This window comes from Helicoverpa armigera, chromosome 15 (assembly GCF_030705265.1).
Source record: "Helicoverpa armigera isolate CAAS_96S chromosome 15, ASM3070526v1, whole genome shotgun sequence".
Classification (NCBI taxonomy): domain Eukaryota; kingdom Metazoa; phylum Arthropoda; class Insecta; order Lepidoptera; family Noctuidae; genus Helicoverpa; species Helicoverpa armigera.
The window spans coordinates 7252931-7276066 of record NC_087134.1 but is presented as its reverse complement, the minus strand read 5'-3'; the positions used below and the strand labels follow the sequence as shown (position 1 = coordinate 7276066).

Genomic DNA, 23136 nt, shown 5'->3' with positions numbered 1-23136 from the left:
TACATGGAACATTTTTCTTTTCAATCGACATTAAGATGGAAACCCAACTAAATCTCAACTAAAACAATAAACCAAATGAAGTAACAATAGTGTTTAGTATAACTGAGTCGGAATCAAGCTTAAACAGAATGTAAATTTTAATTGGCTCTAAAAATGTAACTCAACTCTAAAATAAATTATTTCTTTTTTTTAAACCAACTTCCCAAAAAGGAGATTCTCTATTACAATTTTTTCTGTATAATTTTGTAAACAATCTGCAAATTAAACAAATATCTAGTTTCATATAATAAAATCCAATTACATAATAATGGTATTATATATAAACACATTTTATTACTATAACAAACCTACATAAATAAAACATCTATCATTGGTGTACTTATAAAGCAAAGTTCAATAATAATTATTTACAGAATATTAATAGCATAGAATTACAAGCATGAAGGCTTGACTACATAGGGACCTAATTTATTATCATCAATGTCATAATGATAATTTATTTGTGGTGTTGGTGGTCATAGATATATTCCTATCTACATGTTACTACCCCATTTCCTTTTAACTCTCACTATCTTATCTACTACTGAGGTGGCACCATCAGCATAGGGATTACTTCTCATTTTATCTTACAGAATACTGATAAACAATAAAATTTCAACAGTAGGTACTTGATATCATTTAATATATAATTATTCATAAGTCGTATCGTAAGCAGTTAAACCCCTTTTACATAACAATACAGTGCCATCTAAAGGACTCGCAAAAAATAATGAAAAACTCGCATTAATATTAACAAGTCCCGACACAGAATTTTGAGCACTGTTTCATTGAAGGGAACCATAAAAGTTGTACGAAGTAGAGATCGGGAGCGAATATTGATTAGGGGTGGTTGCGCGCGACAGCGGCGCGAGGGGAGCGCGCCGGGCTGCGCGCGCCGCCGCCGGAGAGCGCCCATGTGGTGCCGCCGCTGCGACCCTCCATTGCCATCCCAATTATACACTCATGTTAAAATCCACGTAATATCTAGTGCTCCTGCCTCACTCGTCTCCGGCCGTGTCTCGCCATCATGTGAGCCGGACCGCGGCCGCCTCCTCACGCATCCTCACCTATTGCGAACGACTACGTAAAAATCAATAAGTCACATAGTGAAACTTGGATATATTGCATTTTCATATGAACAGTGCCTGTAATGTAGTCGCGCAACGATGTGGAGTGTGTTCCAATAGTGTATAATTTGTATTTCAGTGAAGATATAAAAAGTTACCGATGTTCAATCACAAGTTACCGACTGACTTTCCAATGCAAACCCTTCGTAAGAAAACCAGCCCTTGCAAATGTGAGTCCGTAACGTTTAGATCGACCAGCTTCCCGACCACGATGTTTTTCTATACTTTTCATATTACGGTAATGCGGTGTTATTAGATAGCGCTAAATGTTCCCGACCACGTTTCGCATATCCTAGCTTTATTATATTTTGCGGTTTATGTTGTAATGTGCATGGATCGGCTGCGTACTGTCACCTACTAACGCCAGGTGGACTTGCCAGGCGAGGGCTAGTCCATGTCATAATTAGTGACCCCCGTGGTGTTTTGGACAGAGGGTGTGTTGTGGGCCCGTGGCGGATGTGGAGCGGTGGTGCGTCGGGGGGACTAACTCCATAACTTGCTATTTGTCGGTTTGTACGGGAAATTATGCAGGTGTGTCATTTCCAGCATCTCTTGCGGCAGTTCGGTGAGTACATCTGTCCTTACGTACGTCTGTCATGCTTGTGTGTGTATCTACGTATGTACGTATTATTCGTATCAATGTCATCGCATGTAGTTACTCCTTAATATTCCTGTTGTCTGCTTCGTTTATTATTTTTAATTACTGCCGCTACTCTGTATTCGTTAAAATCTTTGTCCGCTACACTTACATATCAATTGAGAATGAACAGAGCACACTATGTATACGTTTAATACATGTTACGCCAGTTAATATAAAGTCCATTCTTGTCGTGATGACTTTGCTATGTTAAACGGATGTCCGCACACGTTATCTTATAAAGTGTATCGCAAGGTACGGCACTATGTTACAATGTTTGCTGGTTCTGTATAAATCAACAACGATTAGGAAAATCTGCAATGTTGTTGCATTTCTGCAGATTGTAGCAGATTATAAAGGTTTAGAATCAACACACTTCTCTCACATTCCGTAAATAGAACTCTAACAATGTAACTTCAAATTCCGCGACTAGCCTAACACCTTATGCTCAATAACAAAGCATGTTCTTTCGTCAATAACATACCTATCTATGTATATGTATGCAATGATTGCGCAAAATGCATACAACATTCTTGAAGTATTTTTGTTTCCTCACATTTGTGAAAGCGAAAATTAAAAATATGTGAATCTTCAGTGCAAAGAGGTCACAGCCAACAGGTACCAGCCAGTACGCGACAATCGTGGTTCTAAATTTAAAAACAGGATATTCAATTAACTGGGAATGATGCACCGTAAACAGGGGCCAAAATAGGACACCCGCGCTCAATTTTATTTTGCGCTGAACTTCAGTCGTGTCTGTGCGTTTTAGAAAAAAGTGTGAAAATAAAAACATGACATTGAAAAAGTTTGAATCGAGAAGTCTAATTAGCAAAGGTGATATACAAACAACTGTTATGTGTGTGCACTTGTGCTCTACTAATGTGCTTTGTTATATTTAGATCGCTGGTTGTCTTGCTTATTTTGTAACTGGTATTGTTTACGATTCGCTTTACGATGCTTTTACTTCGACGATGTTTGATCGGGTTGATAATGCCGACTATCGATGTAATTTATGTGAACTCCTGATTTATACTGAAACAATGTCGTTGAACGGCATTGGCATTAAAGTTCAAGTCATTGCCCGTTGTAAGATACAACTTGAGTGTCAGTCTTACAAGCTACATAGGCATACGTTGACTACAAAAATAAACTTATCCCTTCGATTCAGAGGTGAGAACCCAAGACAATCAAATCAACAGTATCTCACGTTTACGTAAGACGACTTCGATGCCTAAATATAAGGGCAATCTATTCCAAATTCAAATGACTACATCGTTGATCCAAAAAGTTTATCCATAAGAGGTCTTAACAAATGTATACAGCCTTTAAAACTTATAATACATGTTATTCCTAACTCAAAACAGACAAGAACGAGCCGGGCCGGTTCTTAGGCGAGGGCGTATCGTTTCGCGCCAAGCTGATAGGGGTACTGGAAGTGCCCGAGGCCCGGGGAGACAGGATGTGCCAGGAGGCGCTGGCCGACCTGAAGATGGCCATACGAGCCGCTGGAGAACATAAGCAGAGGATACAAGTTCATGTTGCTATTGATGGATTGAGGCTGCGGGATGATAAGACTGGGGTATGTATTGTTTATGAATTTAGCAAGGTTACAGGAGTTATCATGTAATCTTATTTATTTTGCAAATCGAAGACTTTATAATAATCCGTCCAAATTGAAGGCTGCTACTTCTGGATTTTCAGAATTTGGATTTTGGGTTCTACACCTTTACTTTTTATGGTTAGAATACCTTTGGTCCTCTTTAAATAAAACCTAGATAGGTATAGGTGCTTGATTGAAAAGGGAAGTATCCATAAAATGTTTAGTTCCGTAGTTGAGTCCTGACCCCTATGATCAGTACGCTTCAGCCGAGTACGATACCAACGCTACGTAACCAGTTATGTAAGAACAATTTATTTTTCTTGCTACGAAACTATCCAGACAGACTAAATAGACATTAATTATTATCGATAATATTTTAGCATTATTTTTTAAAATTTTGTAAACAGTCAGTCGGCAGATTTTGTAAACAGTGTAGGTATGTGCGTTACTATTTCACGGTTGAACCCCTTTAATCGTTCTTCATGACTTTTACAACCTTATTAAAAAATCCTGCTACGTTTCTGGATTCGTAGCAAGATTTTATATAATTGGTTACCTACGTAGCATTGGTTTCGTAGTCGACCAAAGCGGATCTGAGCACTATACTGTCTAATCATTCCTTGTACTGTTTATGTCTTCGTAAATACGATTTATACTTACCCATACCCTGTTCTATAAACCAGATGTGGCCGACACGTGTCACGCAAAAGCCATTAGCAAAATAGGTCAGCAGGATATAAACTAGAATTCTTCTATGTTCTATAAAATCTGTGATCACTAATCCGCTTAACCAAGCGTGAAGTGAAGGGATGTGTAATAAAAATAGCTATTATACTTACTATGAATGTTTTAGATTATTTACGGGCAAATAGGTCTATATGTTCAGTGAGCTACGTGTAAAGTTTTGCGTTTGCATTTTGTATTAACACTGTAGATGTACGCTTAGGTAACCTTCGAGTTTGCGGCAAGCTAAACCAACATTGGCTGCAAATGTTTAAAGTCCAACCTATAGCATCTACTATTTATGAATCATGATCTATACTTCTATACTAATATTATAAAGAGGAAAATTTTGTTTGTTTGTTTGGTTGTAATGAATAGGCTCAAAAACTACTGGACAGTTTTTAAAAATTCTTTCACCATTCGAAAGCTACATTATCATACGCTATATTTTATCCCGGTACGGGCAGTAGTTACCACGGGACGCGGGTGAAACCGCGGGAAAACGGCTAGTGTAAAATAAAGTCGCAAATCGATCTAATAAATCATCTTTTTGTTCAAAAGTGCTCGTCAAATCACGTCACATAGTCATCATACTTGAAGTATATTTCGTTATCCTATGTATAAATGTGTATTCCTTTATCTCACAATGAACAATTGCCAATACAATACATAAAAATATTGTCAAAAATATCCCCCTCCTTGCAGATTGATGTTCCTCTGTCTTAATCTCCCTCAATCTTTATACCAGAAACATTGGTCCAAAATGTTGGACCCAATATTTGTCACCAAACTTACCATTACCAACATTGTACCCAGGACTCGCTGTACCACCACCCGGTGCACAAGATATCCTTCATAGCACAAGACATGACGGACTCCAGGGCGTTTGGCTACATATTCGGCTCCCCCGATACCGGCCACCGATTCTTTGGCATCAAGACTGATAAAGCTGCTAGTCAAGTAAGTTGGAAATTATTATATGAGCTACTCAAAATCAGTCATTATTACCTGGCTGCAAAACAGCAGTCCTTTTAAAAGACAAAATGATTGCTTTGCTTACAGCATCATAACCTTACAAACATCAGTTGATGAATTGAGTATGATTATTTAAATAGCATACCCTACTGTAAGAAAGTGTGATACTGTCAGAAAATCCTGCTTCCTAATTTACTTACTTTCCTTTACAATTTTTTTGTGATACGCAGAAATCACGTCACATTCCTATAAAGTTATGAATGAATACTATTGAGATTACATTATTACGATTGTATCTATTAGATTCAGTGTAGGATTAGAGGCTATCGATTAGCCTCGTCTAGTTCAAACACAACTCAGACCATGAAGTCTGCTTGCTTGTCTAAATAACCGCATAAACCTATAAGGGATACTAATGAGTAGGTGGAAACGAGATGTATGTATAACGAAATTATATTGTTTGCTTATAAACTCCGCTCTGCTCCGCTTTTGTGGAGCCTGGGCGATTAACTTAGTGTTATGGGGTACAATTAACAACAGTTTATATTACATTAGTTATCCTCATCAAAGGTCAACGAACTCTCCATATGATTTGATTAGTTACAACTTTTTGTCGCCACCTACGACCGACAATTTTAGATTCATATTTTTTGTTTGTTTCTTTACTTCTCATTGATCCTTAATTCTATTCATCTTTATTGTTTTACTTTTAAAGTTATTTTCCGTTTGTAGTCCGAAATCCGAGATCCGAGATCCGAAATTTTATTCTATCATATACAATCTTTGTATTCTAGGTAGTAATAGCAATGAGAGACTTATTCCAAGTGGTATTTGAGCTGAAGAAGAAAGAAGTGGAGATGGCAAAGCAGCAGTTGGAAGGCAAGACTGTTACCAGTAGCCTGGTGCGCCACGCCACCAACGCCTCCACTGAGAGCAAAACTAAGGTAATTACAAGCATTAAAATTATTTAAAACCTGCATTGAGTAAGCGTGGTGATTAACTTAATCTCTGAGAGAGAACAGGCCTATGTCCAGCATTGGGACTTTCAAAAGATTGATTGATCAAAAGAAGAATGATTTATCAAAAACCAGGTGCCGTCTAAGGTTTCACCGCTGGTGGCATGGTGCCTTCCTCGATAAATGAACTTTCTAACACTGAACTATTTTTCTAATCAGTTTTCATGGTATCAAACGCTTCAGCTTTATAACATTAGTAAAGGTATAGATAATGTCGCCTTTAGGTTTACATAGTAAAGAAAAACATGCGAAAATAAAGATTATGATTCACACAACTGACAAGAGATCATTAGAGGTGCGGTGTTCTATCATTGCAAATAAGTGCACGCTGACACGAGTTCATGAATGGAACGTTTTTTACGCTACGTGGACGCGTGTCACACTCGCTACATTGATAAATATTACTTACTTCTATACAGCTCATAAAAGTTTTCCCAACTAAGTAATTTAGGACCATGGGAGTATACCCTAAGTCTTCTAAATTATACGGCCAGCCCCAAAATATTCACATGAACCTAACCAAGTATTTTAAACTCATAAACATATTTAACGTACCAAAGATTTCTAAACGACTGTTTTGAAAACAATGTCGGAATCAAAACCAAACTAGCGTAGACTCATGCTTGTTTAGGCAAATAACTAGACTTTTCGCGTGTTTTAGAACCACTAATACCACCAAATACTGCATACCTAAACTGCTAAACAACTAAGCATCTATAGAATTAGGTATTTGTAATTTTTTCCAATTTTGAATTTACAAAACAAAGTGTCCAAAACTAGATAACATAGTGCGTACCTATAAGCAATCATCGATTTGATTGTGTACTCGATTGTTGAATCGAGACGGCAAAACATCGGATAACTTCTCGTTGAATACCAACAAGCTTGGGTAGGACGACGGTCTTTTCGATTCATTGTGAAATGAGTCTTAGAAGATGAGGGTTGTAACGCGGGATGGTCTATGATGAAGAAGGTCCAGTGTTTATTGTGATTGCTTATATTGTGTGTTTTGTTTATTGCGTGATCCTGATGGAAGTCTATTTAGAAAGCTTTTTAGTAAGTTATGTGAATTTCTTAATTAATAATGATAAATACTGGCTGTTTTCTCGCGTTTGCACCCGGATAAAATATAGCCCATGTTACTTGGAGATACTGTTGCTTTCCGACAGTGAAAATTTTTCAAATCAGTGCTGTATTTTCGGATACAAACAAATAAAATGTTTCTTATATTAATTTAGATTGCAGGTTACTATTTAATATAATATCATGTTCTCTTTGAACTGTGATATTCTTAACACTTACATCATTTGATTAGTATAGTTATTCCTTCGCCTACGCTAATTGGTGTGATTTATTCATTAACCTTTAATTCCTATCTCAGATTTCATGAGCAATGATTACGCTGACTCATTCTCTCTCGTTCTTTATTCAAATTAATGTGCATAAATACTCTTCCTTCTTCTGCTTGATACAGGCTGGTTACAAATTCTCGTAGATTCTATTTTGATCTTTTTTCTATAACCTTTTTGTTTTAAAATAGTGGAGTTATATGCTCAGGTGATTAGCATGTATGTGTGAGCTGTAGGTATATTATTAGTGCTAAGTCTGACTTTAAAGATTTAGTACTATAGGATGCAAATACAATAGAGTAATTTGCCATCAACATTTTTGGCCTTTATATGGATTTCTTTACAAATTCAAGTATCGTTTTGTTTCCCTAGTATTCAAGTTTTAATATTGCCTAAGCAATTTATCCTTTCACAATATACAACACTATTTTCACTGTGAAATAATAATAAAACAAGACAAATATACATAAATGAACTACAATTTAATTCCCAAATGCCGTAGGTACGATTGTCATGGTAATTTCATGAAAACTTCATGGCTTGCATTTATTAGCGTTTATTTTCACATCCCACGCGATTTGTTAAAAGTTAAATCTGAGACTCCGAGACATGCAAAAGCAGTTTCGTTTTAATGCTAAATAATTTCACAGTAAAGGTCGATTTGATTGTATTCTTTGACTTTGACTGTATTATTAGAGAGATTAGATGTCTGCGATTATGATTCATGAATATGGCAAAAATATTGAAAACTTGAGGTACGTTCATGATACTGAATGAAAATGGGACTTGTAAAATGAATATTTTATTTCTAAAACAGTTAAATATTCTAATTTCTAGAATTATCGCTCGTCTACCATTTATCGCATTTTAAGTGCAACGGTAACATGTATTTCTTTTACGGCTTTGATATTTCTATCAATTTGATGATTATATTGAAATGGCAATTGGCGATCTACCGACTTTATTTACTTAACATCTACAAAACAATAACTTAAGACATTATCCTTACGTGTTAACATCCTGGCATATCTTAACAAGATATGCAGAACAATAAAACGGCTGTCTTCCTTTATCAATGAAGGTAGTTTCTTTGTATCGGATAGAGTTCCTCATGTCATGGTCGAGGCCTTCTGATAACAGGATATTATTGTGATAGTGACGAGGCAATGACCGCTTGCGTCCTTGTTTATATACCTCTACATACATAGCCCTTTTGTAGGATAGGTTAGTTTGATGCGTCAATGAAAAATATGCGCTAAAGCTATGGGGTGTAAAGTTGATATTTGTTTGTTATGAGGATCTTAGGTATTGCATTTTTTTTTTTCATATATTTGCACTTGCCTACAGAGTGACTAATTAAACCTTTTTGGTTGCGGCATTTCGGTTTATGAATAATGTTGATGACTTGAGTCATCATCATGTAGTGCGTTAAAAAGGAGAATGAACATGTGACATTGGACTGTTCCGTTTGATATGTATCAAATTAACACAGCTTCCGTTATGTATCCTAATTACATACTTTATAAAAAAAAAACAAACAAACTCGCTTTGGTAAAGTAAAGTAATCTATATTGTATTGATTGTTTTGGTTACAGGTGTTAGTAATTATTAGCAAAATCTCTTGAATCAATATTACCAAATAACTTAGCAGCCCTATTACGAGATCTGAACCACTTTCCAAGGATATAACTAATTTCAAAGATAGTTTCGAAATCTTTCTCAGAGCATCACCTCAGTGGGGGAGACCAGTTCCTCCACGTCCAAGACCGCAGACGTCGGTGCTGAAGGTGGAGTGGCTGAGCTGGTGGACTTAGAACAGGAACTCAGTTCCCTTCGAAGAGGACTCACGCAAGTTGAGGGTCTGACGCCTTCCAATGACCCCTTTGGAGATTCCTTCACGGCTTTGCCTACGCAGGTCAGTTTTGTAACTAACTAAAACCACCCGTAAGACCGGCATGTAGGTGCTGCGGGATTGTTCGAAAGAGTTACCGCGGCCCTGGTACATAAAGGTCTCTGCACACAGCGGGCGCGGCGCGGCGGGACGGGACGGCGACGCGACACTGACACACAGTTGTAATGTACCAGATATTACTGAGGCCGCCACACAGACCCGTCCCGCTCGACGCGACGCGACGCGACGATCTAGTACATTGTGTCGCGTCGCCGTCCCGTCCCACCGCGCCGCGCCCGCTGTGTACAGAGACCATAAAAGGCCTAGGATGGAGCATAATAGTTTTTAGTCAGTAAGAGTCTGACACTCTCTCACGCTGCTAACCCACAGCAGGGGTCTATTGTTGATTTCACACCAAAGCAAAATGCATGCAGCAAAGCATGTAGCTCTGGTCATTTGCTCTTAAGTAGTTAAGGATAAATTCATAAAATAAACTACATATGTAAACGTTTTATAGTCCAACAAGGCCACAATCTTAGATCTTGCTAAACAGCAATAAATGTTTAATGCTAGTTTGGCATTTATATACGTTTCTTTATGTATAATGTACTATTTACTCAATCTGAAATTCTTTGCACTTGGCAGTATGCCACTATGATGGATTTACGAATGCACACTAAAATTAGAATTTATGATAAAATTCTTAGTCCTGTAAGTCACTCAATGAGAAATAGGAATTAGTAAATAAGGAAGGTCTGTATGTGAGTCGGCTATGGGCTTATTTTTCTCAGCAAAAGCAGTACCGAGTACCAACGAAATACGCCTATCTCCAACCGGTTTAGATAAAAACAGTCAAAATGTACATAATTCCAATTTTGAGTCGATAAATTGTCTGTGTTATGTGCACCACTTTCTCCACACATTATCTTATGCATTAGACCATTATTTCAGTAGTTTTATGTTATTTTAAACATTATCCGTCGTACCACAAAAACTTTTAAACGTCAGTTTAAGACTTGTCTAAAAAAAATACAGATAAAACGATAATACGAAATAAGGTCTGTTTTGCAACCACACTTTTTTTATGCAAGTGTTAAACAGATGTTTAAGTTTTTGTAGTAAGGCTGTACATATATCTGTGATATGCCAGTGGCTTTCTTCTTTTAAGTATAAAATTCCTTCCAGAAGGGTCTCCTACCCCCTCCTCCTACGGGGTCATCAACCCGCGGCCGCACATCAGCCGCGCCGTCCGTCCCCCGCGGGGTGTTCAGCCCCGGCAAGGCGGCGCCAGCACTACCTTTCGACCTGGCTACAGTGGCCGCCGAGTTCGAACCGACCCCCGCACTCGTTGATAATCTCAGCGATACGCCGGTAAGTGGGGAATGTCTTAGAAATGTAGATGTAAAATGTTATTGTAGGATAAAGCCCTTGATACAAGTTTTTGTGTAGTGTTGCCATGAGTAAAAAAAAATATTGGTATGGGGTAGTTATTCCAAAGAACGTACTTGGAACAAAAAAATCTGTGATAGTCTGTGGCAAGAAATCGTTTTGAGGACCACTGCTAATTTGGTATGCATTTACCTGTGCAAAAACTTATGTTAAGGGCTCAAACCCCCCTCCTGTTCCTAAATGGTTAATTATTATTTTTTATATGCAGAAATATTACCTGTCTTTTCAGTTTGCATGTCGATTAAATGAGGGCAAAGCTGAAGTTATTGTATGAATGAGGGGGATTGTCACTCATTGTCATTACCCGAAGGGTTTTAATGAGCTACTTTATATAAATTAGAAAATATTATATTGCAATGTGATATTAAAGGATGTAATGTTGCCTGCCTCCCGTGATATGCTATATTATTGTTACGTGTCGCGATTTCAACTGGCCTAAAGTTTGGAATACAGTGTTGCCAGTTTGAGATCGGGAATAAATGTATGTCTCTCCACTTGTTGATAAATAATGTTTTTTTAAAGGTTTCTAATTTTTATAATTTTTATTGGAGTGACTAAATAGTGTTGCCACAGCAATATTTTTTTATCACTTAGTGGGGAAACATGAAAATTGAATAGAGAAATATGATATTATATTTATACAATAAGGTGTAACTATTAATGCCTAAATATATCCTAATTTATGTACTAAACAGTTTGAACAGATGTAATACATACTTATTTTTTAATTAAAGTTTACCTGTAGATGTGTACTTATTTTTGGCAAAAGCTGTGTACTTTATTTTCATGTAATGTGTAAGTGATTTACTGTTTTAGTACCCTATAGTGCATGACATCTATTATTACCGCTTGAAATACATTCACGTGAAATATTATTGCGACCAAAAGAGAAATATGTTTAAATCAGTTCTTAATAAATGTCCTGTCAGTTCTATTTAAACTACATAAAGAATGTAGTATTCTGATTTCACAATAACATTTCACGAGTAGCTGTAGCTCCCTGCGCTGTGACGTCTGGTCTGTATGCTATAAGACTGAATTATGTGGACGTGACGCTTAACTTTACCGTACCGAGAACCGTTACCCGAAGCATGACGCTACTCGCGAGCCGCGCGTGCCAGTCCGCGAGCGAGCCTTGCCCACCCCGCACGTGTACTCACCCGGAGCCGCACAAGAGACGCACTCTACGGTTATGTGTTAGACGCACGCTTTCATCATTGTAGAACAATTTTTTGTTTATTGAAAATAAAAACATGCTTATGGATTACTCGCATCACGACAACGATCGAGTAATTCTTGAATTTTTAAATGAAAATTGCGCTCCACGTCTACATATACTTAGTGTTATGGTGACTGGCTGTGTTACAGGTATGCCAGCCCGGCGCGTCCACGACGCAGTCGCTCAGTTACGACGTATTCACGGAACTAGACCCCCTCGGCACCGGCCGGAGTAAACCTTACGTTGACAAAAAACTCTTCTTTCAGGAGCTCAAAAATCCGCCAAAGAAAGTGCTCAAAGACCTCGTGTCGACACAGAGTCTAATATCAGACATATTGCCGGTGACCACAGACACTAAGATAGAGCATTACGGGCCGGCGACGACGATGACGTCACTGTCGCGGCACTCGGGCGGCTCGGTAGCGATCGTCAAGCCGACGCAGACCGCCCTGTTCACTGGCAACTTTTTCTCGTCAGATCCCTTCGCGGAGACGGATCCCTTCGATAACACTGATCCCTTTTCGGATTCCTTCAAAGACGATCCGTTTACGAGTATGCAGGAGTTCCCGAAGGCGAGTGTGTTGAGAGTGGATGAGCTAAAGAGCAAACTGAGCAAGGAGGATAAGTCGGAGCCGCTGGAGAACGGCAAGAGTGTGTTCAACGGGCCGCTGCAGGTGTCGCTGCCGCCGGAGCCCGCGCCCAAGTCGCCGCGGCTGCAGAGACAGGTAGGTGTCTGTCCCACTTCACACGCTCCCGTCATGCTAACTCACATTGCTAGTTCAGGACACATCCAGTACAGTTACCTCCCTAATGCAGGGGTGTTGATTAGAAAACATATTGGACACGTGTTTTTTTCCGTGTTTGACGTTCCTGTTTCGTACGAATTTTGAAAGACTGTAACATAAAAAATCCGCTAGTGAATTTTGAATAAAAGATACGTGTTCAATAGTTTTTGCTAATCGAAAAGCCGGACAATTTTCTAGAACGTCCTTGTCTGCAAGTGCCTACAATCTATTTTTGCAGAACACCGAAAGCAGTTCAGTCCGGCAGCGTCCTCAAGCACACAAGCTGAGCGCGGACGGTGCGTCGCCCCCGCCCCCACTGCCGCCCAAGAAGGTGGGGGAGCTGCCCGCCGCCCGGCCCCCGCCTCGGCCCCCACATGATCACGAAGACGAAGACGTTGGGCCCCCACTGCCTAAGCCTGCGATGAGGAGAGAACCTCTGGTAATGATGATTTACTTTGCATTTATATGTGTTAAAACTAGGGCAAAGAACCAACCTCCCGAGTATGAGAGCTCGGGTTAAATTCCAGGTCAGGCAAGTACCAATGCAACTTTTCTGAGTTTGTATGTACTTTCTAAGTACCTATATCTTAGACACCGATGACCGTGTTTCGGATGGCACGTTAAACTGTAGGTCCCGGCTGTCATTGAACATCCTTGGCAGTCGTTACAGGTAGTCAGAAGCTAGTAAGTCTGACACCAGTCTAACCAAGGGGTATCGGGTTGCCCGGGTAACTGGGTTGAGGGGGTCAGATAGGGCAGTCGCTCCTTGTAAAGCGGTGGTACTCAGCTACATCCGGTTAGACTGGAAGCTGACCCCAACATAGTTTGGGAAAAAGGCTCGGAAAATGATGATATGTATATTGTCGTCAACCATCTATTTTCTCGTGTAAATAAATAAATGAAATGTTGTTTGTAGGCTGACCGCAGCATGAAGCCCCGCCTCTCCTCAGCAGCGACCAATAGCAGCGAGGACGAGTACCTGACCCCCGCGCCGCCGCCGCTGCCCACCGCGCGGCGGTTCGACATCACGCTCAGCCAGCTGCTCACGTGCACCATGGACGAACTGGCACACAGGTACATCATGTAACAATAGCAGCGAGGACGAGTACCTGACCCCCGCGCCGCCGCCGCTGCCCACCGCGCGGCGGTTCGACATCACGCTCAGCCAGCTGCTCACGTGCACCATGGACGAACTGGCACACAGGTACATCATGTAACAATAGCAGCGAGGACGAGTACCTGACCCCCGCGCCGCCGCCGCTGCCCACCGCGCGGCGGTTCGACATCACGCTCAGCCAGCTGCTCACGTGCACCATGGACGAACTGGCACACAGGTACATCATGTAACAATAGCAGCGAGGACGAGTACCTGACCCCCGCGCCGCCGCCGCTGCCCACCGCGCGGCGGTTCGACATCACGCTCAGCCAGCTGCTCACGTGCACCATGGACGAACTGGCACACAGGTACATCATGTAACAATAGCAGCGAGGACGAGTACCTGACCCCCGCGCCGCCGCCGCTGCCCACCGCGCGGCGGTTCGACATCACGCTCAGCCAGCTGCTCACGTGCACCATGGACGAACTGGCACACAGGTACATCATGTAACAATAGCAGCGAGGACGAGTACCTGACCCCCGCGCCGCCGCCGCTGCCCACCGCGCGGCGGTTCGACATCACGCTCAGCCAGCTGCTCACGTGCACCATGGACGAACTGGCACACAGGTACATCATGTAACAATAGCAGCGAGGACGAGTACCTGACCCCCGCGCCGCCGCCGCTGCCCACCGCGCGGCGGTTCGACATCACGCTCAGCCAGCTGCTCACGTGCACCATGGACGAACTGGCACACAGGTACATCATGTAACAATAGCAGCGAGGACGAGTACCTGACCCCCGCGCCGCCGCCGCTGCCCACCGCGCGGCGGTTCGACATCACGCTCAGCCAGCTGCTCACGTGCACCATGGACGAACTGGCACACAGGTACATCATGTAACAATAGCAGCGAGGACGAGTACCTGACCCCCGCGCCGCCGCCGCTGCCCACCGCGCGGCGGTTCGACATCACGCTCAGCCAGCTGCTCACGTGCACCATGGACGAACTGGCACACAGGTACATCATGTAACTATTGTTACTACAAAAACGCTGCCAATAACCTATATCTTGCCAAAAAGGCGGCCAAAACCCAAAAAAAGATACGGAAATCCAATTATTTTGACATGTTTCTGATGTGAAAGTAGTCTGCCTACGTTAGACAGCGTATTTGCCTCGAATGAGTCGGGGTTCGGGAAATTCCCTCGACGATCCGTTGTGGTCTGGTTATTTCGATACTAGCTTTCCGCCCGCGGCTTCGCCCGCGTGGAATTCGGTTATATTGCGGTATAAATCTACTGCAACTATAAGAAAATCATCAAAAGACCCCTCCCGCTGTGGGTTAGCAGCGGTGAGGGAGTGTCAGACTCTTACTGACTAAAATTGTCGTGTTCCGTCCTAGGCCTTTTATATACCAGGGCCGCGGTAACTCTTTCGAACAACCTGCAGCCCCGGCTGGCCCTGGCCCTACTGGGCCCCACTGATTTCAAAACACCTTAAGAAGACTAATTCGCGGCGAACCTTAACACCGCGATACAGAAAAGCACAACGCCATCTATCGAGTTATCGGGAAGCTCGCGATTGAACAATGAGCTACAGGTTAAAGCGCGAGATATCATTGCACTTCTTACGTATCTTAAAAAAAACAACGTCACCACGTTTTAAAAAGCTATCATTCCACTTCTTACGTATTTTAAAAACACATCGTTACCACGTTTTAAAAACACCCAGCGCCATCTATCGCATACCTCAAGAACTAAATAACTTAACTAATACATATACCAATTAGTAATTCGTTGAATTATAGTTATTTCAGGATAAGTAGATGTAAAAAAAAACAGTTAAGACGATAAAACAAATTGTACGTCATCCCTCGGGAATTCCTCATTTTCGAGGATTCAACACACAGCGCCATCTACAATCCATCCATCAAGCAAACAATATTTTGGTTTTCCCTCGGGAATATCAATTTTTTTCGGGATAAAAAGTACCCTATTATTTAATCCGGACTTCTAACTTTACGTCTGCAAAATTTCAAAGCAATCGGTTCAGTAGTTACGGCGTGAAAGCGGAACAAACAAACAAACAAACAAACAAACTCACTTTCCGATTTATAATATTAGTAAGGATACCGATTATTGAGTAGACCATATCATTCAACATGTCCCTTTATGCTACTTGTTTACTCCCAAAATACGCATACCCTCAATATCCACACTTTATAGATATGTTATTTATTCCAGGTTGCGAGTTCCTGCAACAACTCTGTCTTCTATGACTCTACCTCAATTAACCGATTACCTCAGATCGTATTTAGCAGCTGATAATGATAGAGCGGTATGTACCTTTCTTCTCTTACACAAAACTATAATTTCATACATATTTTTTTCATATAATTTTTATTTTCCAGCATATACACGTAGAATCAACAGCTAAAACGGAAAAAGAGAAACCAATCACAGCCGTATCAGGGTTATCAACGCCAAGCGGTATTCTCGACAAGCCAGTCACAAACGACTTCAAACCGCAATTCGAAGACAACTTCACGCCACCCGCAGAAACAAATGACACTTTTGTTGCTAACTTCGACGATTTCGACAAGAAAGCGAATCCTTCATACGATAGATATGCAGCGTTTAGAGAAATACAGGAAGAGGAATTAAAAGCTAAGTCTATATTGGACCCTATTGATGCCTTAGAGTCTGAGCCGAAGCAGGACTCGGATGAAAAAGAATTGACAGCTATAGAGAATCTTATACGAGCGAATCAAGATAGGGAAAGTGATAGCAAGGAGCCCGCAAGAAGTCCTTTAAAAACGTTGGATGAATTGACGCTAGATTCGTTCAATATGTTCAGGAACTCTGTCAGTCCGAAGCCGTCGCAGATTGACGCGAAGATAGAGGATATAAAGTCTGTTATGAAAACGCTGCAGATTGAGAAGTCTAGGAGAAGTGTGTCGCCGAGAGATAATGGACATGTTGATGTTAAACATGAAGATACTAATGATAGGTATGTACTTTACTAACTAATAAGTATAAATGTCTATTAGTACCATCATCCTCCGAGCCTTTTTCCCAACCATGTTGGGGTCGGCTTCCAGTCTAACCGGATTCAGCTGAGTACAAGTGCTTTACACGGAGCGACTGCCTATCTGACCTCCTCAACCCAGTTACCCGGGCAACCCGATACCCCTTGGTTATGGTCCCCTTGGTCTATTAGTACCAGAGAGCAGAAAAAAATATTTTTGCTTTTATTAGGAGTCTTCATCATGACTATAAGCCTGAACTATGTATTTGTCGAATTAAAAAAACAAACTATTAGTGGTGGGCTTTATCGATATTTTGTGTATAAATCTACCCTAGATTTCTCTCTCTTTTAGTTTAAAAAAATTATATTCATTCATATTCTTTATTTGCTTTCCATAAGTTTTTATAGGTGTTACGTCTGACATAAAGCTACTATAATTAATACAATAAATAATAAATTATATTACTCTACAGATACGCAGCTCTCCGTGAGATCACAATAACGGAACCACCACAGGACGAATTCGAGTCGCTACCTCCGGAACTACCGAAAGAACGAAAGCGTTCCGACGAGAAATCCGACGGTTTCGACAATTCCGACTTTTTCGACTGTATCGACAACAGTTCACTCTCTTTCACGCACGTGGAAGATGCGTTTAGAAAGAGTCCTATAGTGAAGGAGATAGAGGAGAAGAAGTTAGAAGAGATAAAGGAGCCTCAGGTGGAAATAGTACCTTTGCCTGTGAGGGATCTAGCTCCCCCCACTAGACTGTCTACAGGGTCTATTAGTGATGTCGTTAGTGGCTCCTCGCCTGATACTAAAGGTATGTTAAAGAAATCCTTTTGGTAAATTTGTAACTGTAGCATTTGGTGCAGTATTTTTTTTAGTTTCCAGCTTAGAAGTGGTAAATGGTAATTGTTTATGGTTTTTTTTGTCGATATTTTGTTGTTTTACAGCTAAATTAGGTGATGATTTTCGCACCTGCCAGAATCACAAAAATTTCAAACTGACATATTAAATTATTACGACACTTTTAGTAGATCACATCTTGGTGTTATTTATACAGGAATTTAATTTTAGTTTGCGTTTCACGCATACCAAAGTTTAGCCTGTTAGTTTCAAATTTTGTATTTTGTTCAAAGTTTAAGTTAGCTTTTCTCCGAGCCACGTTTTAACACCGATAGTGATATAAAAGTTTCTGTAGTATTTTGAAGTCGTAATATATGGAGATATTAATTTTCTTTTGTCTGAAAATAAGTGTCTTTTTTTCTTGGCAAGTCGTTATTTAATTATTTCATTTATGAAACAGTCCCAATGTACCTATGTACAGAGAAGCTAGGCGGTGCAGTGGTGGGCGGCGCGCGCGGCACGCGGTGGGCGGCGCTGGGCGGCGCGGCGGCGTCGCCCGCGTCGTCCGACTCGCGCGACTCCGAGCCGCGCCTCCGTCTGCGCCGCGCCAGGCACCACGACCCGCCCGCTAGAGCGCCCATCGGTATGTATAAAATTATTCATTAAAGTTTTTATATGATGGTGTTCAAACATTTATATTTCAATTTATAAATTGTTTAAAGGCATTGTTCGTTGTTCTAATGGACCACTAGGCAAAAATTCACGCACAAGATGTTCCTCAACATGTTGAAAATCGACGCGGAACTTTTAATTTCATGTCAAATCGTTATCTGAAGGAAACGCATCCTAAATTATCCATACCATTTTATAGTTTCCTGAAAAAAATATTATCCAATTAACAATATTTGTCGTTGAAAATTTTATAAAGTCAAAGTTAAATTTATTTATTTCATTTAAGCCTTTACAAGCAATTATGTACGTCAAAAATTATAAATAGGTTTAATTCTAGTTGCCCATTGGCCCATTATAATTTTTTTTTTGCCTTTACAAAATACTTACACATTTACAGCGTTTGTTATTAATCTCACAAACATAATATATTCCAGTACAAACATCATCGTCATCTCGCGACGTGTCTCCGTGGGACGAGGAGTTGCCGCCTGTCACGCGGCTGCAGCGACCGCCCTCACATAGAGATAGAGATTCTAGGTTATTATAACAATTTGTAATTATTATTTTTTTGCCCTTCTGAATTTATGGCAATGGATGGCTGAAAAATTTCTATAACAACTTAAAATAATTGACTAATGTGACATAAAAATCCCCAGTACTGAATCATAATTTCGTAAAGAGGACTTCAGAAAAAAAGAGACAAGAATAAAGACTATTGCAGAAAAAAGTCAGTTTTAAATCTAATAATTCTCTCTTTATAAATGGCATTCCTCTCTTTTGAATTTGTAACCTTTAATAATCCATCCAACATTTTTCCAATCAATAAGTATATCTTAGACACCATTGGCTGTGTTTCGGATGGCACGTTAAACTGTAGGTCCCGGCTGTCATTGAACATCCTTGGCAGTCGTTACGGGTAGTCAGAAGCCAGTAAGTCTGACACCAGTCTAACCAAGGGGTATCGGGTTGCCCGGGTAACTGGGTTGAGGAGGTCAGATAGGCAGTCGCTTCTTGTAAAGCACTGGTACTCAGCTGAATCCGGTTAGACTGGAAGCCGACCCCAACATGATTAGGAAAAAGGCTCGGAGGATGATGATTTTTCCAATCAATAACTATTCTCATAATTTTCCAGACACAACTCATCCGGCTCAAGAGAATGTCTTGACTCAGGCAGCGGCCGAGAAAAGGACAAATTGAGAGACAAACGCGACATGAGGGACCGAGAGAGGGACATGAGCAGGGACGGCAGAGACTCAGCAAGGGACCGCAGGGACTCTGCCAGGGATTCGGGCAGCGGCAGGGACCGACGCGACGTCAGCAAGGAACGCGACCACAGGGACCATAGAGACAGAAGGGATAGAAGAAGTAGGGACAGAGAGAATGACTCCTGGGATAGAGACAGGACGTATAGCAGGGATAGAGAGTACAGAGACTCTAGGAGTAGAGAGAGACTGCCCAAAGACTACAGAGATAAGGACAGGGATAGACATAGGAAGCCGAGGCATTCGTATGATGAGGATGAGGAGTGAGTATATTTTGTAAACCTTGCCAAAGAATATTAAATATTTTTGTTTGTTATTTGTAAGCGTATTATTTGTGAAGCTTTGCCGAAACGAATATCGATTAAAACGTCAGGGTTCCTCAAAGATGAAATTGAAATGCACCAACTGGTAATGTCAAAATATTAACAAAAATAAATACCTAGTTACCAATAAATATTTTAAAATTTTTATTAGATTATTTTAATATAAAAAAGTAGTATGTAGTACCTCTAAAATATAGTTTTTTAGGTTTTTGATAAAAATAAGTTGTATTATTCAGTTACAGTGACGGGTGCGGGTCTGGTCGGTCGTCGCCTAGAGACCGGTGGCCGGACCAACGCTGGAGGAGAGACGGTCAGTATTATATTAATAGTAAATATCTATCTGAATTATATACCCGGGCAACATTTAACAAAGTTGAACTAGCCTTATAAAAAAAACCTTATTTATAAACTTTTTTTTTTAATTTAAGGATTTTTTTTTAATTTCAGATAGAAATTATGGGTCGCTAGGCTGGCGGGAAACGAGACGTCGAGCTGAATTGAGACAGACTGAAGATTCTAGTGAAAGAAGGTTGGTTATACAAAATTTAAAAAAAACCTAAAATCTACATATGAGCAATAATTATTTATATCAAAATACGTAATATTCCAGGTACGGCTCAACTCTGGGTTGGTCGACGCGTCGCGCCGCTCCAAGACGCGACTCGTCCCGGGAACGTGACAGTTCCCGTGACGTGCGCGAATCCCGTGACGTGAGAGAAACTCGTGACGCCAGAGACACGCGAGACGTCAGAGACTCTCGCCGGCGAGTACGCAGAGACGACGCACGGAGGCCCAGAGACTATCGCTTCTCTAACGACTTCTCACCCAGAGAGAGAGATGCTGAACCGTTTGATAATGACTTCCAAGAAACGCCTACGCCGACTGGGAAGAAGAGGGCGCCTTATACTACTTTGGAAGGAACTAGGTATGTGTCATGTTGTTTTCTTGGTGTAGGAATATGTGCGTCTGGTGGTTGTGAGATAAACATATTTTATTGAAAATTCATATAAGCCGAGTTGATGTTCTGTGAGCAATCACATACGTTACGATAAACTGAACAGGGTTGCTCAATGCTCAGGGTTCATTGTTATATGGTGAATGCAATACAAACATCTACATATGTTGGTTTACCTTTGCGTTAAATCAAGATTGCGTCAAATTGAGTGCTTTAAAATTAGAAGTAGCTGACATATGTATTGACATTTGCTCTAAGGGTTAAATAAATGCATACAACCTTGTTTGATTCTCTGACACAACCAATATGTCTTCTAATTTTTGTTCCAGCGGAGGGTAAAACTGGTGTTCTGTAATACAGGGTAAACCTACTTCAGACACCAGTCTCTATGTTTAAACTTGTACTACCAAATTCTTGTACTTTGATGATGAGAAATAAATAAAAATTATTGATTGATTGATGTACGTCAGATTCGCGTTCGAGCCAGAAGACGCGACGGCATCCCCCCTATCCGCGAGCAGTGCCCGCGCGCGGGACAGCGAGCACAGCACCGCTCGGTTCCGCTTCGACTCCGACTCCGTGTCGCCGCGCTCCATGTTCGAGGACGACTTCGCCGCGCCGCCCCGCCCCCGCACCGCCTCCATCGCCGAGGAGGACGAGGATCTGCCCCCGCTGCGCCAGCGTCCGCCCCCAACCACCAACACCCGCGACATACGTAAGTCCGACTCCATTAATATCTTCACCAGGGAATCTGACCCCTTTGAGGGCGATGCTTTCTTCGCTTGCACTGGATCTGATAGAGCCGCGAGACGGGAGAACTGGCCTGGAGACTTTCAAGGGTTCGATAACGCGTGAGGCGAACATCAATGCATAATGTAATAAATCTTTGACAGTGTTTTTTTTTATATAAGTGAATTTTTAATACCAACTTGTAGACAGACTAGACATTCCGTTTCTTACAGCGCCTGAATTGTGACCTCTATTTGCATTATTTCGTACTCATTTTTCGGCTCGCTTTCAAAGATCCTAAAGTTAAGTCTCGCTGCGAGACCGAATTTTTCATAAAAAATATTATGATATTATAACTATTTGCCTTTTTGTGATGAAAGAGAAAAGTGTGTTTGATTAAATGCTATGTGCTGGCCACTTTAGTGTTACTAAATCTTTTATATGCTTATTAATATTTAATAGCGCATTTTCAAAGTATTAGAACGCGAGAAAATGCAAATAGAGGTACTGAAATATTGTATAGATAAAAGTCATAATGAGGATTGGTAATGAAAAGAGTCTTGCCATAGAAATTAAGTATTTTATCAAGGATCTCGTGTAATCTGTACGATAGGCCATCCCAGATAAATGTCTAAAATTAACCTCACAATCGTTCTCAAACGCAAGGCTTTTTCATCATTACGCATTGCGATCACAGAACATATATACCCTAAAGGGAAGAATAACGACTCCGTACAAATTTTATGAGGAAATTTTTCCTTACCGGCCGGCGCCATCTATATTCCGCCCACGAAAACTAGAGAGTAGAAGCTAGGGCGGGAGTTTCAAACTACAGTATATTCTATAGGTCATTTTTATTGCATTTTATGCACAAGTACAGGGGCCCGATTCTCCTAAGTTAATAATGTTAAAATCGAATAGAAATTGAATCGCAATATGATCGCAGTAGCAGTTTTAACCATATCGGGCATTCTGCTACTAATATAAGACCAATCGTATTCCAACGACATTCGATTGGTTTGCGATTGGTCTGCTATTTTGGTGATTTTGGTCTATACGGTAGTTTGCTCTACAATCATATTGCAATCGTAAATCATTTGCAGACAAAATGATTCATTATTGAATGACAGAAAAGGATAAAAACGTTTATTTCAAAGAAAAAATAGCGGAATGCCACATATGCTTCAATCGTAATTGAGTCGGGATTGAATCTCAGTCGAATGTGAATCGACTCGACTGAATCGTAAAATTAGGAGAATCGGGCCCCAGTGCGTTCGTCGATTATGGCTGAGCAAGATTATCACATTTTGCTCAGCAATAATCGACATGAAACACAGTGTACTTGTGCATAAATTGCTAATATTTATCTTTATAGAGCAGTGCAGCAGTGTAATAAAAGGAAGATTACAGTACAA

The 23136-nt window shown here is 40.7% G+C and overlaps 1 protein-coding gene across 1 annotated transcript; it reads left to right on the top strand.

The window, feature by feature from the left end:
- Positions 1-271: 271 nt before the first annotated feature.
- Positions 272-23136, top strand: LOC110370640 (protein disabled). The gene is made up of 19 exons (XM_064038351.1): positions 272-1336; positions 3168-3382; positions 4943-5086; positions 5896-6045; positions 9190-9381; positions 10543-10728; positions 12175-12750; positions 13049-13249; positions 13727-13884; positions 16148-16241; positions 16315-16913; positions 17405-17754; positions 18262-18423; positions 18887-18989; positions 19585-19977; positions 20274-20347; positions 20485-20566; positions 20648-20962; positions 21463-23136. The coding sequence occupies exons 1-19, from the start codon at positions 1267-1269 to the stop codon at positions 21845-21847; spliced, it is 4449 nt and encodes a 1482-aa protein (XP_063894421.1). The 5' UTR covers positions 272-1266; the 3' UTR covers positions 21848-23136.